The 18,735-nt window shown below is 44.6% G+C and overlaps 1 protein-coding gene across 1 annotated transcript in view; it reads right to left on the bottom strand.

The window, feature by feature from the left end:
• Positions 1-13,903, bottom strand: part of EGFL6 (EGF like domain multiple 6) — a 66,825-nt gene extending 52,922 nt beyond the window's left edge. Inside the window, exon 1 of the mRNA XM_047765641.1 lies at positions 13,596-13,903. Within this exon, the coding sequence (XP_047621597.1) occupies positions 13,596-13,669 (74 nt within the window). The 5' untranslated portion in view covers positions 13,670-13,903. The remainder of the gene's footprint in view (positions 1-13,595) is intronic.
• Positions 13,904-18,735: the final 4,832 nt, after the last annotated feature.

The following is an 18,735-nucleotide window of genomic DNA, read 5'->3' as shown; positions in this document are numbered from 1 at the left end:
GACTTTCTTTCTTTTTCCTTATCCGCGGTGGGATAAGGATCCAGTATTGTCACTGCAGCGGCTTGGGTTGTGGAGCTGGGGAAGGCGGGGAGATCCAGGGGGCCACCAGGTAATTGGGACCCTGAGTGAAGAGAGGGAAAGGAGGTTGCGTGGAGGGGTCCAAGGCTGCTGGGCAAAGCTGAAGGGCCGTCCTAAAGCCAAGGTCAACCTTCAGAGGAGAGTCCGGCACAGCGGGTTAAGGATCTGGCATTGCTGCAGCTGCGCCTTAAGTCGTGACTATAGCTGGGATTTGATCCCTGGCCTGGGAACTCCATATGCTGTGGGACAGCCAAAAATGGAAAAAAAAAATGCATTTCTTTTCCTAAAGTCCAATACATGTGATTTTTTCCCCTCACATGTGAATCCATTCATACAGAAAAAAAGAAAAGAAAAGAAAGCTAGCAATTTGAATTGTATTTAGTTCCATACTTAGTGAAGCATATATATTTTTTTAATGTACAAAGTTGGAGCAGTGCATTCTGGGATGTCAAGGACGCATGGTTAAGGCACAGTATCAATCACTTGAATTTAATAGATATCTGAGTAGTACAAGTTTATAGGCATTTGACTGGCCTGACCCAACTCCGTGGAACCTGATGAATGTGGGGTAATCAATAACAAGAAATTTATGAACCTAGAAAGAGAATTCTTGGTTTTGGACCGAAATGATCCAGGCAGCATTCTCCGCCACCTTGGGAGGTCTGGCCAGGCTAGACAGATGCCTGCACACGCGTGCTTTTACACACACTCTCTCTCTGATCTCTCTTCCAAAATAACGTCTGGCATATAGAAGGCTCAGGGAAGCCAGTCTGGAGGCAGGGAAGGGGCAGTGTAGGTGAGCAAGTGTCTGTGGGGAGGAGGCCATGAGCCGTGGGAGGCTGAACTAAATGCTGAATTGCTCAGAGTTCCTTTAATGCATTATACAGCTTGCTGTCTAGAGTGATCAAATTAATCACAAATTGCCATCTCCACAGCTGAAGTTAATTTAAAAACATTCCAGGGATTGTGTAAGTAGTATAGTATTTCTTCATGGGATTCTTTATTTTCTGCAAAAATATACTCTGCCAGAATTCTTAGTATGCTTGTTGATGGTTGGGTTCCAGGAAACTTTATAATATTCTCCAAGATAAATTGAGAAGTAAAAACTTTTCTGCTGATGCTTGAATATATTTAAATATTGCCAAACAAGTGAAATGAAAGTTTTTTCTAAATACAGAGAGCACAGTCCAATCATAAGAGATTTGTTTGTGTTTTCTTTTGTTTTTATCATAGCTCCCAGTATGGTGAGTCTATAGTACCCAACCAGTTAAGATTAATTCTGGGTTCCTCTCCATCTTTGAGATACAGAGTCCAAGCCCAGAAGGCCCAGGGACATCTCAAAACATTTGACCTTCCTGGATTTGTAGGCATTTGACAGCCCAGCCCCAGATGCCCAAGCTGTCAAGCATGTACCAGTATGTACTGATGCACCTTCAATAAAGAAGATGTGGTACAGTTACACAATGGAATAGTACTCAGCCATAAAAAGGAAAGAAATAATGGCATTTGCGGCAATATGGATGGACCTAGAAACTATCATGCTAAGTGAAGTTAGTCAGACAGTGAGACACCAATGTCATATGCCATCACTTACATGTGGAATTTTAAAAAAGGATACAACAAACTTCTTTGCAGAACAGATACTCACTCACAGACTTTGAAAAACTTATGGTTGCCAAAGGAGACAGGCTGGGGGGTGGGGGGTTGGGCTGGGGGTTCGGGATGGAAATGCTGTAAAATTGGGTCGTGATGATCACTGTACAGCTATAAATGTATAAATCTCATTGAGTTAAAAAAGATGATAGATATTCAATGTCTCTCTCTCACTAAATATATGTACATACACATATATATACACATATATATATTTTAAATGGTTACCAAAGGGGACAGGTGGGGAGTGGGGGGGGAGGGACTGGCATCTGGGATGGGCACATGCACACTGAGGTATATGGAATGACTGACCAGTGGGGACCTGTTGTATAGCACAGAGATTCTACCCAATATTCTGTGATAATCCATGTGGGAAAAAGAATCTGGAGTTCCCGTTGTGGCACAGTGGTTAACGAATCCGACTAGGAACCATGAGTTTGTGGATTCGATCCCTGGCCTTGCTCAGGGGGCTAAGGATCGGTGTTGCTGTGAGCTGTGGTGAAGGCCGCAGATGTGGCTCGGATCTGGCATTGCTGTGGCTGTGGTGTAGGCCGGCATCTACAGCTCCGATTCGATCCCTAGCCTGGGAACCTCCGTATGCCGTGGGTGCAGCCCTAGAAAATACAAAAAAAGAAAAAAAAAGAAAAAAAAAAAGAAAAGAATCTGAAAGAGAATGGATGTGTGTATAACTGAATCACTTTGTTGTACAGCAAAAATTATTACAATCTTGTAATTCAGCAATACTTCAATAAAACTATTAAACAACAACAACAACAACAAATTTCCCATGCCATGAGGAGGTAATATTTGGAACTTTCCACTGCTTCCTCTGTTTCTCTCACTTATCTTCCAAGTTGAGGAGTAAGGCAGAAATTGGGAATAGGGAGTGTTTTAGCTTGGGCTCCCCCAGAAGCAGATCATGAGACAAGGATTTGAGTGCAGTAGTTTATTTATGAGGTGAAGAGAACATCCACTAGGGAGTGGGGAAGTGAGAAGAGGAAGGGAAAGAAGTCAGCAAAGTTATCCAGACAGTTATATTTATCTCCCCACACATTCACTCATTCATACTGAGCGTGAGGGAGAATAATTTAAAATAGAATTAGAGAAACAGACAAAGGCTAGAACAAGCAGGGCCTTTTACACTGGTTAAAATAGAATGGATTTTATGTTTAATCCAATGGAAAGTCACCGAACGATTTTAAGGAGAGGGCTGACATAATATGATTGCAATTTTAAGAGCAACTCTTTGAGACATGGACTAGAAGGGACCAAAGAAGAAGCAAAGAGAAGTGCCTGTGGGGGTTCAGGTGAGAGATGATGGGATGTGGCTGGGTGGTGGCAGGCAGGAGGGAGAGAAGGAGATGGGCTTGAGATGTGGTCTGGAGTAGGACTTAGTGCAGACTGCATATAAGCAGGGAGGAAGAGTGGGTTGGCAGGAATGATGCCCAGGTTTCTGGCTCGAATCACTTTGGACACTGTTTTGGAATGGGGGGAATGGGTGAGATGGGGGAAAGTGAGTTCTGGAGAGCTGATCAAGAGTTCGCTTTTGGATGTCCTAATAAGCTCAGTGAGACATCCCAATGGATAGGCCAAGAATGCAGCAGAGAGCACCTGGGGCTTGAGATGCACATTCTGAAGTCATCTAAGTACAGACAGCACTGAAAGAGCTAGGACTGGAAAGATCACCTCGTCATCTCATAAGGACGCCCGAGCAGCCTTATGGAGAGGTCCACAAGGCGAGCAGCTGAGGCCTCCTGCCCACAGCCATGCGAGCACTCATCTGGAAAACAGATCCTCTGGCCAGTCAAGCCTTCCAATGACTGCAGCCTTGGCCAACAACTCAACTGTAACCTGGTAAAAAGCCCCAAGTCCCATCCAGCTAAACTGCTTCTGAGTTCCTGGCTCACAGAAACTGCGTAAGATAATAAATGTTTTAAACCACTAAGCAATTTAGAAATGTGTCAAATAGCAGTAGATACCTAATATACCTGGTGCCTAGAAATCAAGCAAGATGATTATCTGTACAAAGTTTTTTTTTTTACTGCTTTGCTATTTTTTTTTTTCTTTTTTGGCCACCCTGTGGCATATGGAGTTCCCAGGTCAGGGAACAGATCCACACCCCAGTTGCGACCTATGCCAAGGCTACAGCAACACCAGATCCTTTGACCCACTGTGCTGGGCCGGGGATTGAACCTGTGTCCTGGCGCTGCGTAGATGCCACCAACCCTTTGAGCCAGAGAAGGAACTACGCATTTTGATTTTTAATTTTGCACATGTATTAATCACATCTGAGATACTACGGATTATCAGCACACTGTTATTATGTATATTGGGGAATAATGCCACCAGTTAAACTAAATTATGGCTTCTTACAGGTAATTCTGTGCAACCGTGTGATAATTCCGAGCACGAATTGGTCATGATGGGGTTATCTGTAAAGAATACAGACTACGATGTCCTGCTTTGCTCTCTACTGCTCTCAGAACAAAGTTCAAATTCCTCGGCTCGACATGCAGGGATCCTTAGAGCCTAGCTCCAGTTTGGCTCCTTTGATCTTGGCAGTTACTGGGATCATTAATCCAGGGGCTGGCCAGTCCACTCTGTACCTTGGGTCAATGCCTTCCTTTTTGCAGGTATGTATCTGTCCAGCCAGCCATTCATTTATTCTTCGGAAAGACCTACTATGAATCAAGCACTGGAATGCTTGCCTTCTCTGTTTTAGAGCAGGTGGGCTCGCATTCTTTAAGGACAGCTTCAAGGCCATCTCCTGTCCTCCACTTTCCCTGACTCTCTCGTGCTCATTAAATTTCTCTTATCTGTATTCTATGGACCATTTTATATATCTGGGTGTATATATGTGTATATATACATATAAATATATATAATTTATAAATATATAACGTACCCATATTCATTCTTTTGAATGTTTATATACATATAAACATGTTATTTATATGTAAATAACATTATTTGCTTCTCCATCTCCCTTGTTCAATCATTCATTTAGGCAATGATTTTTTTTTTTTTGAATGGTCTCACCTGCTCAATTGTGCCAATTTTAATGCCACCTCTGGAACTGTGGCAATGCTGGATCCTATAACACACTGCTCTGGACTGGGGATCGAACCCATTACTCTGCAGCAACCTGAGCTGCTGCAGTCAGATTCTTCATCCCCTGCACTCCCCAAATTTTAATTCAACACCTATTATGTGCCAGGCACTGGGCTAGGAGTTGGAGTTACACCCCTCTCCCTGCACCTCTCCTTCACCAAAAAAGACAGATATTTTGCTTGTCCTACAAAGTTGTATAGTACGAGTGGCAGAAAGATTTGTATCTCTGGAATTCAGGAGAATGTTTGGGTATGTCAGTTGTTCAATTAATGCTGCTGACTTGGACTGAATGGACTTTAACTACTTTTAGAATATGGGTATTTGTTTTTTCTCTTAAAACCTTCACATTTACAAAAGGTTAATTATTGAAATCAATACACTGGGACCCAGCAAGTCCTGAGGAAACTGGAAGGATGACTGATTACACTGGACAAAATATTTGATGGAAAGTGATCTAATTATCTTTGGGAGACACCATGGCTCTTAGATCTGCCACTTGTTCTCTATGACATTTAAATCACTTCATCACCTGTTCTTTTAAAACTCGGTTTACTCATCAGTAAACTGAAGATGTGGTATGTGATTTGCACATGGCTGATATTGCAAATGGTACTCCAATATCTACTCTCCCCTCTTTCTTAGTAATAAGAATCCTATGACATAGCCACTCAGAATAAAGAACACATTTCCCAGCCTTCACTTCAATGAGGTGTAGCCATGTAACTAACCGATGCAATGTAAGCAAAAGCCTCATGTGCAACATCTAAACATGTGGCTATAATGGGAGAAGGGGTGTCCTTAAAATTTATTTCCTCTTATGGCTACAATTTGGATGTGTTCGCTAAGGGTCAAGAAGCCGTCTTTGGCCATGATGGCGGAACCTTCTGGAGGAGACGTTAGATGGTGGAGTTTGGGTGCCTGACTCCATACGCCACCATACTAGCCTAACTACCCACTCCCACACGAGAAAGACATGGGTGTCTATTTGTTCAAACCAAGGTTATCTGAGTTTTCAGTATTGCAACCAATAGTAAAGAATCAAAAAGTCTATGATGCTGTGTTCACTGGCTGTTACAAGCCCATTACCCCTATTCTGACATTTCCTGCTTAAAAGCCCCAAAGTCAAATGGTTTGGGAGGCCCAGTTTTCAGTCTGCATTCAACTGAAAATCAACATTAGGCAAACCTTTGTTCTTTGGTTCCAACAGGTTTCTATCTTTTCTGGGTTTACCATATGTATTAGCCTGCTGGGGCTGCCATAATCAAGTACCACAGATGAAGTGTCTTCAACAACAGAAATTCTTTTGCTCACAATTCTGGAGGCTGGAAGTTTGAGATCAAGGCAAGATTGGTTTCCTCTGAGGCCTCTCCTTGGCTTATATGTGGCGTTTTCTCCTCCTGTCTACACATGGTCTTGGATTCTAGGATTTCCTCTGAGGTTGGGTGGGTGTTCGTGTCCTGATCCCCTCTTTTTAGAGGACACCAGTCATGCTCAACTAGGGCCATTTTAATTTTAACTTAATTACCTCTGAAAAGACCCTGTCTCCAAATGCAGTCACATTGGAGGGATTAGGACTTCAACAGAGTCATTCCTTTGAGGCAGGGGGAACAATTCAGCCCCAAACACCTTAGGATGCCTATATTGCCTCTACTGTCCCCAGAGGAGCTGGGGACAGTCACCAGGAGCACAAGTTCCTCAGAGATACTTCCCTGTATCACTGGGTCAGTGACAAATGGTGGTATATTGTGGTTAAGGGCCAGCCTCATCTTCTGGTGCCCAAGGGCTTCTTTTGTTGGCAGGAGCTGGCTCTGCCTATGTGCACAGTAGGCTGAATGAGGAGAATCCCCATCCTTAGAAGTCCTCCATCAGTGATTGATGGGAGTATAGACACCCCAGGCTTCCTTGCCTCTGAGGTATAACTCTGAGGCTCATGTCCTCTTGTCTTCTCAAACTCCCCAGAATTAAATCATATTGGAAACTTATTTATATAACATGTCTTTCCCTTCTCCAGTCTCCTTCCCAGCTTCCCTACTAGAATTTTCTGGGGCCACCTCCCAAGTAAACCACACACACTTGAACTCGGGTCTCAGAGTCTGCTTCTGAGAGAAAGTACACTTAGAGAAGAAGGAGCTGGGAGGATGGAGCATCGGGAATTACTCATTTATTCCACACACATCCCTTGATGGTACTGGGCAAGAGTCAATCTATGAAGTTCCTGTTGTGGTTCAGTGATAACGAGCCCCCCTAGTATCCTTGAAGATGTGGGTTCAATCCCTGGCCTCGCTTAGTGGGTTAAGGATCTGGCATTGCCATGAGCTGTGGTGTAGGTCACAGATGCAGCTCGGATCCTGCATGGCTGTGGCTGTGGTGTAGACCGGCAGCTGCGGCTCCTATTCAACCCCTAGCCTGGAAACTTCCACATACCACAGGCTTGGCCCTAAAAAGCCAACAACAACAACCAAAAAAAAAAGAAAGAGAGAGAGAGAGAGAGAACCTAACAGGCTCACTGGTGATAATGTGTGAGAAGGCACTTTGTAAAAATGTCACCTTTTAGGTATTCAATTTTTTTTTTGAGAAACAAATGTGAAATATTCGAATGTCATCATTCTTAGTGCAAAAGACCAAATCCAATGAAGTTCTTGAGGAATCACCTATTTTCTTCAAGTTTTTCCGTCCCATTGTCAGTCAAATTGACATAATACCTATTTCTTAGGATTGATGAGACAATTGAGTGCAATCACAGTGAAAAAGTATTGACACATAGCAGGATGTCAACAAAATTTGTTGAATGCCAATGTGATATATAAGGACAGGACAATATCCTTATTCTCATTTTAAGGTTTATATCTCCTTGGTTTATATATATAAACTACATATAAGACTTTGATACCTTCTATGCCAATTAAACTAATTACTGAAATAAGATGGCTTAAAAACATGCACAACTATTCACAATAGCCAAAACATGGAAACAACCTAGATGTCCATTGACAGATGAATGGATTAAGAAGATGTAATATATACACAACGGAATACTACTCAGCCATAAAAAAGAACAAAATAATGCCATTTGCAGCAACATGGATGGAACTACAGACTATCATACTAAGTGAAGCAAATCAGAAAGAGAAAGACAAATACCATATGATATCACTTACATCTGCAATCTAATAGATAGCACAAATGAACCTTTCCACAGAAAAGAAACTCATGGACTTGGAAAACAAACTTGTGATTGCCAAGGGGGAGGGAGGGAGAGGGAGTGGGATGCACTGGAAATCTGGGGTTAATAGATGCAAACTATTGCCTTTGGAATGGATAAGCAATGAGATCCTGCTGTATAGCACTGGGAACTCTATCTAGTCACTTATGATGGAGCAGGATGGAGGATAATGTGAGAAAAAGAATGTATATATGTATGTGTGACTAGGTCACTTTGTTGTACAGTAGAAAATTGACAGAACACCATAAACCAACTATAATGGAAAAAATAAAAATCATTAAAAAAAAAAAGACTGCTCAAAAACAACTTCTGTTACAACTGGATATTTCAGGGTCACTATTTCCTAGAAACACTCAGCTCTTGAGTTTTTGATATATTCCTACAAATTCTGGTGTTAAGAAGAAAAAAAGGGGGAGTTCCCATTGTGACACAGCAGAAACAAATCTGACTAGAAACCATGAGGTTGTGGGTTTGATCCCCGGCCTTGATCAGTGGGTTAAGGATTTGGCATTGCTGTGAGCTGTGGTGTAGGTCGCAGATGTGGCTCGGATCCTGTGTTGCTGTGGTGTAGGCTGGCAGCTGTAGCTCGACTGGACCCCAATCCTGGGAACCTCCATATGCTATGGGTGTGGTCCTAAAAAAAAAAAAAGAAAGAAAGAAAGGAATGATAGGCCCACTACTCACAAATCACTAAAATCATATTTAAAAATCAGACCCAACCTGTAAAACCAAAAACAAGTAGGCTCACAGCTGAGGTTTCCTATGGAAGGCTGAATAATGGCCCCACAAAGATGACCATGTCCTAATCCCTGGAACCTATAAATGTGACATCACAGGTCAAAAGGGAATTTGCAGATGTGCTGAAATTAAGGATCTGAAGACAGGGAGGTTGCCCTGGATTTTCTGGGTGGACGTGGTACAATCACAGGGCTCTTCTTAGAGGGAGGAAGATAACTAAGAGTCAGAGAAAAGGCAAAGCGACAAAGGAGGAAGAGGTTGGAGTGATGTGCCCACAAGCCAAGGATTGCTGGAAACTTCTAGGAGCATAAGGGACAAGCAATGATTCTCCTATGGAGCCTCTAGAAGGAAGAGGCCCCAGAAGACTCATTTTAGACTTCTGACCTCCAGAACTCTAGGAGAGGAAATTTATGTTGTTTTAAGCCACTAAGTTAGTGGATAATTGTCTGCACAGCACTTCCTTAGCAGGGCTCCGAGAAGAACCAATTCTTAACATAGGGTGTGGTTTGCGGAAAGCAGGCCTCTCTCTCCATGAGTCCATGGACCCATCCTTCCTTCATCTCTCACGTGGCTTTTAGTTGAATTCAATAGAGAAAAAAAATGTATAACATAAATGTAAGTGGGGAAGTGTTCCAAACTTCAAACTTAAGAATAGCAAAGTTAACGCCATAAGGTAAATGTAGGAGCCCAAGGCCATAAGATGACAGTGCCAAGGCCTGGAACACTGGAGATGGAGTTCAGATCGATAAGTGTTCTGGACTGGCACTGTCCAAGAGAAATATAATAGCCACCTATGGCATTTCCAATTTTCCAGTAGCCACATTTAAAGAAATGTAAAAGAAACAGGTGGAATTAATTTTAGCAACATATTTTATCAAGTGCAGTATATCCTACGACATTATCATTTCAACATGTATTCAATATAAAATGATTAGTGAGACAGTTTATGTTTTTTTCATACACAGTCTTCAAAATCCAATGTGTATTTTACACGTTGAGCACATCCCGACTTTGGCCACATTTCGAGTACTCATCAGCCACATGGGGCTACTGACTACTGTATTTACTGTATTGGAAAAGCAGATCTAGAGCATCTAAAGAGCCCCAGTGCCCAAAGGGCATTAACAAGTATGGGGTTCGGCACAGGGAACATAGTCGGTATTTTATAACAACTTTGTTGGGGGATGCACTGAGGGTGTGGGGTGGAAATGCTATAAAATTTGGCTGTGATGATTGTTGTACACCTATAAGTGCAGTAAAATTCATTGAGTAATTAAAAAAAAAACTTTGGTGTGTAACCTATAAAAATATTGAATCGCTATTTTGTACACCTGAAGCTAACACTGAAAGTCAATGATACTTACAATATTAGTTTGAAGTAGTATACAAAATAAAGAGGAAAGGGTTTAAGCCAAATTCTGATACTAAAGATCAGAAAAACACATATTGCTAAGGATTTCTTTGTTCAATGAGTGTTAATTGTCTACTGGGCACTAATCACCTTCTAAGATGCATACTGGATTTTTGCACAGCAAAGGAAACCCTAAACAAAATGAAAAGACAAAACACAGAATGGGAGAAAATATTTGCAAATGAAGCGACTGACAAGGGATTAATCTTCAAAATATATAAACACCTCCTGCAGCTGTATACCAAAAAACAAAAACAAACCACTCCATCAAAAAACGGGCAGAAGACATAAACAGACAATTCTCCAAAGAAGACATTAAGATGGCCAAAAAACATATAAAAAGATGTTCAACATCACTAATTATTAGAGAAACTCAAATAAAAACTACTATGAGGTACCACCTTACACCAGCCAGAATGGCCATCATCAAAAAGTCTACAAACAATATTTGCTGAAGAGGGTATGGAGAAAAGGGAGCCCTGTTACACTGTTGGTGGGAATGTAAATTGGTACAACCCCTATGGAAAACAGTGTGGAGATTCCTCAGAAAACTAAAAATAGAATTACTATTTGATCCAGCAATCCCGCTCCTGGGCATCTATCCAGAGAAAACCATGACCTGAAAAGATACCTGTACTCCAATGTTCATTGCAGCATTATATACAATAGCCAAGACATGGAAGCAACCTAAATGTCCATCGGCAGAGGAGCAGATTAAGAAGATGTGGTACATACATACGATGGAATATTACTCAGTCATAAAAAGGAATGAAATAATGGCATTTGCAGCAACATGGATGCACCTAGAAACTATCATGCTAAGTGAAGGTAGACAGTGAGAGAGAAACATCATAGGCTATCACGTATATGTGGAATCTAAAAAAAGGATACACTGAACTCATTTGCACAACAGAAACTGACTCACAGACTTTGATAACTTATGGTTGCCAAATGAGACAGGCTGTGGGGGTTGGGATGGAAATGTTCTAAAAGTAGGTTGTGATGATGGTTGTACAACTATAAATATAATTCATCGAATTAAAAAAATGCATATTGGACTTCCCATTGTGGCTCAGCAGGTTCAGAACCCGACTAGTATCTATGAGGACTCAGCTTCAATCCCTGGCTTCACTCAGTACATTACCAATCTGCTGTTGCCGCAGGCTGTGGTGTACGTCACAAATGTGGCTCGAATCTGGCGTGGTTATGGCTGTGATGTAGGTCTCAGGTGCAGCTCCAATTCTACCCCTAGCCCTGGAACTTTGCTATGTTGCAGGTGCAGCCCTAAAAAGAAAAAAAACAAAAGGCCTATAATTTTCTAGGTCACTGAAACTACAGTACAGTGTTTCAATTTAAAAAATACCGTGGGTGCTCATATTAGAAATCTCTATACAGCAGTCAGTTTTTACTATAACGTGTAAAACTCAGAAAATAACCAGTTGACATGCTCTAGTGCAACGAGCGCCTTGCCTTTTCCGCCAATGTGCTGTCTGTAACTTTAGGCCGGAGTTGACAGAACTTGCTCCCTGGGCAGCTCCTGAAGAGCAAAGCATTTGACGTTTCCAAGCACGCTGCACGGATAATGCGCATATGAGCTTGTGAACTAGATACCATGTCAAGAAACCACGGTTTCCATCTAGAGAACCGTGCAACTGCAGACTCCTGACATTGATTCTCCATGGCAATATTCTTGGGTTTATTTGGGAGCTTTTCGGCTTTCAATTTAATTTGGTGGCCCTTTGAAAGTGAGGCTCCGGGAAGTCAGTTTGTCTGCTGTTAAAAGAACTATTAATCTCATCTCCAAACAGCACTTGATCTTTCCCTAAGTTGACTTTCTAGCGATACAAGAACTTCCAAGGTTCAAGGAAATGTGATCATGAGCAAATTGCATCTCCTTACATTTTTATCATGAAAAGGAAATTGCAACTTACGATCATACATTCTAAGAGTCTGGTTTGAAGTTTATTCTGTTTGAACTTCAAAATCCCTTAATACTGTGGCTGACTCTGATGAAAGATTTTTTCCTGTAAGTCAAACAAAGATAGGCTCACCTTTAGGAAGCCTGTTCCAAACCCAGGCTTTCAGCCAGCTCTCCCTAGGGATTGTCAACTAAAAAAAAAAATCTTAACAGCACCGAGATTCTGTGCTGGAGGCAACTGTGCAACCCTCACCCCCACACCTTGGGCAAGGTCTGGACACATTTTTGATCGTCACAACTTGGGGAGGTTGCTTCTGGCATCTAGTGCATAGAAGCTACAGATGCTGCTAAGAATCGTACAAGGCACAGGAATGCTCTCCAGCCACCCCCAACAAATAAGTGTCCCACCCAGCCCAAAAGGTCAACAGGACCACAAGAGAGAAACCCTGCTCTAGTGGACGCCTCGGAAAGTAAGACGTCACAGTCCAGAGAACCGGGAAAGCTTTTCCAGTGAGTGATTCCTAAAAGGCTGCCCCCAGCACACTGGTGAAGAGCAGGGACTCCAGGCCAGACTGCCTGCGTTTGAATCCTGGTGTTATCACTGACTGGCTGTGCCTCACTGGGCAAGCTACTCGACCTCTCTGGGCTTCGTTTTTTTTTTTCTCCTCTACAATATGAAGACAATAATAACAGAACCTTCCACCCAGAGCAGTCATGGGCTGTAAATAGGTTAATAGCCCTAAACTGTTTTAGAGCAGTGCCAGGCCTAGAGAATGCACTATTTCTAAGTGTGTATTTACTAAGTGGTTTGGCTGGTCTCTGGAAAAGTAAGTTTCAGGGCTTAGAAAAGTTTGTGGGAAGTAAGGAAATTGCTTCAGATTCTGAAGAGCCATGGCAAGAACAATGAGTCGATTTCATCTGACAGGCTCGGTCCTTTCCAGCTCATCAACCTTAATCAGAAAGGCTCTCAGTAGAGGGGCCCCCTTCACAGTGGCGGAGAAGCCCCGCAAACGCTTACTCTTCGTAGTCCTCAGTTTCCCTTTCTGCCCTGCAACTGACAATCAGTTGGCGCCCTTCCGACAGAGTGGCAAACACGAGACGGCACAGGCACAGAACCCAGCCACCCACCCGGGCACTCGCCTGCCCGCCTGCCTGCCCGCCCGCCCGCGCAGTGGGTGTCTGCCGACTCCGAAGCCAGAACGCACCCGCGGGTCCGCACACGCACACAGGGCCTCCCTCCTCTGCGGGACGCAGCTGATGCCAAGTAGCCGGTGCAAAGCTCCGCCCGCGGGGCGCGCGGGGATGGGGAGAGCCCGTGGACGCCCCGGCCCTGGCATCCACTTTAAATCCCATCTCCGCGCGCACACTCACGTCCATACACCCGCGGGAACACCTGAAGGGGCGGGGGACAAGGAAGGGATCAAACAGGCGAGCTCAGGCCAGGCGGATCGCCAGCCACTCACCCGGCCGCGTTCCCTCCTCCACCTGCCACCCAGGGGAGCAGCAGCGGGAGCGCCAGGGCCCAAGGCAAGGGCATCTTCGGGCAGGGGGCTCCCTCCGCCGCCTCCCGCTCCTCCGCCTGCGCCCCCTCGGAAGGACGCGGAACCGGGGCGCAGGGGGGTGGCTGTCTTGGCTGTCCTAGGCTGCTCGGGGCCTCGGCTCCTCGCGGCGGGACAGAGGACGCCCGGCACTGCGGCGGGGACTGGGGAGAGGCTGGGGGCGCCCAGCCAGGAGCGCTGCGGCTCCTCCACCGGCGAGGCGGCCAGTGCGCAAGGGAGGGCGGGGCGGGCCGCGCACATCTGGCTGGGACCCGCCTCCAGCAGCACCCGCGCATCCTCCGCGCTCCCTGTTAGCCAAGAAAATTCCCCCAGACTCAGTTCGCTCAGCCCTGGTCAGAGCCAACACGTCTCCCCATCTCCTTCAGACACGGGACGGTCTTCGGTGATACCCGCGCTCTGAGACTTGACAATTTAGCTGCGAAGTCAAAGCAGGAACCAAGGATGCTGGTTCAGAATGACACTTCTATCTTACTTCCGTCTAGGTTTTCATACTCTGCGGGGTTTTCTTCCACGGACTGCAAATCCCGGGCAGCTAGAGCTGGAAGGTCACCCAGTCCTCATCTGATAAGTGAACTCTCCTGCTCATTTGCAACAGCTTACATAGGGTCGCGAGATATCATAATATAGGAACCAGAGCAGAAATGAATGGCCGAAAAAAATGCTGTATGAGTTCAGAGAATTCATTGGGGTATCTAGATGTGGTTTGTTCTGAGAACTTGTTATAACAGAATGAATGATTGGTCCCTCCTGCACCCCGTCCCGCACCCACGCCCTGTGGCTTCATGGTGGGCAGAGGCTACGGCCCCACGAGTTGGCTTTGGACTTGGCTGTGTTACTTGCTTTGACTAATGGTGTAAGAACCAAGCCCAGGTCATAAGACACCTGAGCCTCTCTCACGGCCATGAGAAGAACATGCCCCGGCCCCCCTCCCCTCCTGCAAGCCTCTTGGTGGAAAGAGAATGAGCAACAGGTGGAACAGAGCAACCTGATCAATTTGCAGGCCCACAGCAAGCCTAGAGTGTATCAGCCAATGCGCAGATCATGAGCAAAATCAGCCAAAGTCAGCAGGGCCAGCCAAGCTCATGAGGCTTAGTCTGATAACGTGCTACACGGCAATAGTTCTGCTACACTTGTGACCTGGTGTTAGCAATAAAATGAGTATAGAGAAAGAGGAGGTTTTCTTGGTTATAAGCTTGATTCTTGATTCTGCAGTGGGCATTTGCCTTCCTTCTAGTCAATGACCTGCGCACAGTGGGGAAGAGGCAGATTCTTGCTGCAGACCATGGATGTCCTTACTGGTGTAGGCCAGGCTGCACTGGATCTTCTATTTTATTGGAAGATATCCTAATGGATTCAGTATCCGTGGATGGTAACCAGTTAAGCTATTGCCCTCTTCATGGCTAATAGCGAGAGGCATTCTCCTAAATGCTTTGCACACATCTTACTGAACAACCGCAACTGTGTAGGTCAGGATGATGAGTTCCCCCATGTTTGAAGGGTCAAAGAAACAGAGACAGGGAGGTTACGTGATGTGCCCAAGGGTCACACAGCTAATAGGTTTAGATCAGGGACTGGAAAGCAGCCCCCCACCCCCCGTCGCCCACCCTGTGCCACTGTTATACAGACACCCCTCTTCATCTTCTCACTCTTGGGTGGTTTCAAGTATCAAATGATGTTCTCTTCAAGGCCATTAACAAAACCCTTTGAACTTCACTCCCCGGCTCTGATTCGATTCCAGGCCCAGGAAGTTCCATATGCCCGGGGGTAGCCAAAAAACAAACAAACAAAAAAAAGAAAGAAAACAAAATAAAACACCCTTTGAACTCAGGATAATCAGTTTCTAGCTTTAGTTTCAGCATTTTGATGCTGTTGCTGCTTGGTTGTTTCAGAGCTGACGTCTCTTCTGTAGAATTCATGGAGGTAATGAACATGACCACAGGAAATTTCCAGAAGAAGTCAGGCACTCCTCAGCCAAAGCACCTATTATTTCCTGGGCAGCACTATGGTCAAAGGCACCGTCAGGTAGTGTGAGGAGCAAAGAAGGCACCTGGAAATGATGCGTTGCCAGGTGAAAAGATGATGGATACAAATGACCACATCGAGGCAGGTGTTTTTAATAACCACGCTGGCCTGGCTGACTTTAAAGAGAACTGCCCTTTAGAGGGCCCTAGTCCATTCTACAAAGGAAAAACAATCTTTGACCAGAAGCTCATAAAATCATCTGCCCCTTTTATAGGAATCCTTCCCCCCATCAGTCTATTTCCACTTAGGTCCCTGCGTGGAACAGGTGTGATGGGGGTATTTTTGTGCTTTTTGAACATATGCACCTAACACACATGTAAAACTTTTAGCACTTACAATATGCCTGGTCCTGAGATCCAGAAGTTATATTGAAATATATTGAATATATATATATATATATATATTTTTTTTTAATATATTGAAATATCAGCACCAGGAGTTCCCCTCATGGCTCAGTGGAATCTGACTAGGAATCATGAGGTTCCAGGTTCGATCCCTGGCCTTGCTCAGTGGGTTAAGGATCTGGGGTTGCCATGAGCTGTGGTGTAGGTCACAGATGCGGCTTGGATCCTGCGTTTCTGTGGCTCTGGCGTAGGCTGGCGGCTACAGCTCTGATTAGACCCATAGCCTGGGAACCTCCATATGCCATGGGAGTGGCTCTAGAAAAGGCAAAAAGACAAAAAAAAAAAAACAACAACCCAGCACCAGAAGCAAAGCACTATTGGAGGGCAAGGGCAGTGTGGGAGTGTGTCTAGGCCAGAGTTTTGCAACTTGAATGTCAATACAAATTACCTGAGGTTCTTGTTAAAATGCAGATTCTGTTTGTGTAGCTCTGGAATTAAGCCTGAGTCCCGATTACAAAAAAGAACCCAACTAGGCATCTATCAGAAAACTCTAACTCAAAAAGATACATGCATCCCAGTGTTCACTGGAGCATTATTCACAATAGCCATGATGTGGAAACAATCTAAATGTCCGTCGACAGATGAAGGGATTAGGAAGAGGCGATACATATGTACAACGGAATACTACTCAGCCATAAAAAAGAACAAAATAATGACATCTGTAGCAACATGGATACAACTAGAGAGTCTCATACAAAGTCAAGTCAGAAAAAGACAAATACCATATGAAATCGCTTACATGTGGAATATAAAATATGGCACAAAACAGAAACAAACTCACCGATATAGACATCAGACTTGTCATTGCCAATGGGGAGGAGGGAGGGAGTGGGATGGATGGGGAGTTTGGGGTTGGTAGATGCCAACTATTCCATTTAGAATGGATAAGCAATGAGGTCCTACTGTACAGCACGGCGAACTATATCCAATCTCCTAGGATATATATGTATAACTGAGTCACTTTGCTGTACAGCGGAATTTGGCACAACAGTGTAAATCAACTATATGTCAATTAAAAAACAAAACAAAACAACAAAAAACAAAAACGAATGCAGGTGATGCCCATGCATGTTGTCAGAGAACCACTTAGGGTAGTGAGGGTCTAGAGATTACCTGGCTCAGTAATTTTCAAGTTCGGCTGCACATTCAGATCATCTGGGAAGCTTTGAAACTATCGATGCTGTCTCACCGCAAGGGACTCTACTGTCTGGACTATGGTTTGGGCCTGGGGACATGTGGAAACTCCTTGGGTGGTTCTCATGAAGAACCAAGATTGAGAATCATTGATTGGAACCAACTCTGACATCTCAAAGCTGGAGACTCTCAGCTCCAGCGTGTGAAGCGTCTCGCCCAAGGCCACTCACAGGATGAGGTCATGTCCCTGTGTTTCGAAAACGTCACCTAGTCCTCCTGGTCAAGCCTCAGGACGTTTTCTCCATCACCATTCCCAGTGAAGAAGAAGATGGCATCTCTTCTTCCTCTTCTCCATGAAATGTAGCCTAGCAGCATGTACTAGAAACGGAGGGTTCCTTCCCAGTCTGTCTCTTCCCACGCCTTCTGGTTCCATGAAAGGAGGCGGTGGAGAAGACGCAAGGCAGACCCTGCTAAATTTTGCACGGGAAGGTGTGTCTTGAGAGACACACTGCTTTCCTTCTTTCTGTGCCTGTCACAGACCCCGTTCTTGGAGCTTTAGGGTAGAAACAAATTCCAGGCTCTTTGCAGTCTTCCTTGTCTCCCACCCACCTCAACCCCTGCATCCTTCCCTATCTATTCCTGCCTTCTTTCTTTGCTCAGACATTTACCCGGAACCTACAAAATGCCAGGCCCTGTGCCAGGCAGCAGGGACAGCTTAGTGGAAGTGTGTATGCTAGACAGTCCCTGGTTCCTTTTTCTCCCTGGTGACATGGGCTAGACAACCCATTCGTGGTTCTTCAAACATCTGGTCTTTAACAATAGGATTCTCACCTCTCGGGAGGCAGGACAAAACCAAGGTGAGATTCAAAGAGGGGGTAAAAAAATGACTCGTTGATCCGTTTTCCCCTCAAATTCTGCCGGCTCGTAGAACTGCCCCCTTGATATTTGAGGAAGAGAAAGAAATGGATATTTGCAGAGTGGTTATTATATGCTGGACATGAGAGAGAGAAACGGTTTCCTCTTAACAACCCCTATATAAACTAGGTATCTTAACAACACCTGTAGAAACTAGGTATTTTGACACCATTTTACAGATGAGGAATGGGAAGGTTAGAGCAGGTAGGTATTGTGGCTAAAGCCACCTACCAACGTAATGGAAAGAACATGGGTTTTGAAGTTGGCTCTCACTGGAGATGAATTCTGCCACCAGATTTCATTCTTCATGGCATGAAGTGGTGGTGGTGGTGGTGGGGTCATTTCACCACCAGGAAGAGTGAGTATTTTATGTGGAAGGGAGGGGAGTATGCTCCAGAGAAGAGCAACATGACTTCTGATTTTTTTTTTTTTTTGGTCTTTTAAGGCCGCACCCGCGGCACATGGAGGTTCCCGGGCTAGGGGTCGAATCAGAGCTATAGCTGCAGGCCTACACCACAGCCATGCCAGGTCCAAGCTGCATTTGTCACCCACACCACAGCTCATGGCAA

This window comes from Phacochoerus africanus, chromosome X, assembly GCF_016906955.1.
Source record: "Phacochoerus africanus isolate WHEZ1 chromosome X, ROS_Pafr_v1, whole genome shotgun sequence".
Taxonomy (NCBI): Eukaryota; Metazoa; Chordata; class Mammalia; order Artiodactyla; family Suidae; genus Phacochoerus; species Phacochoerus africanus.
This window is presented reverse-complemented; position numbering and strand designations above follow the sequence as displayed.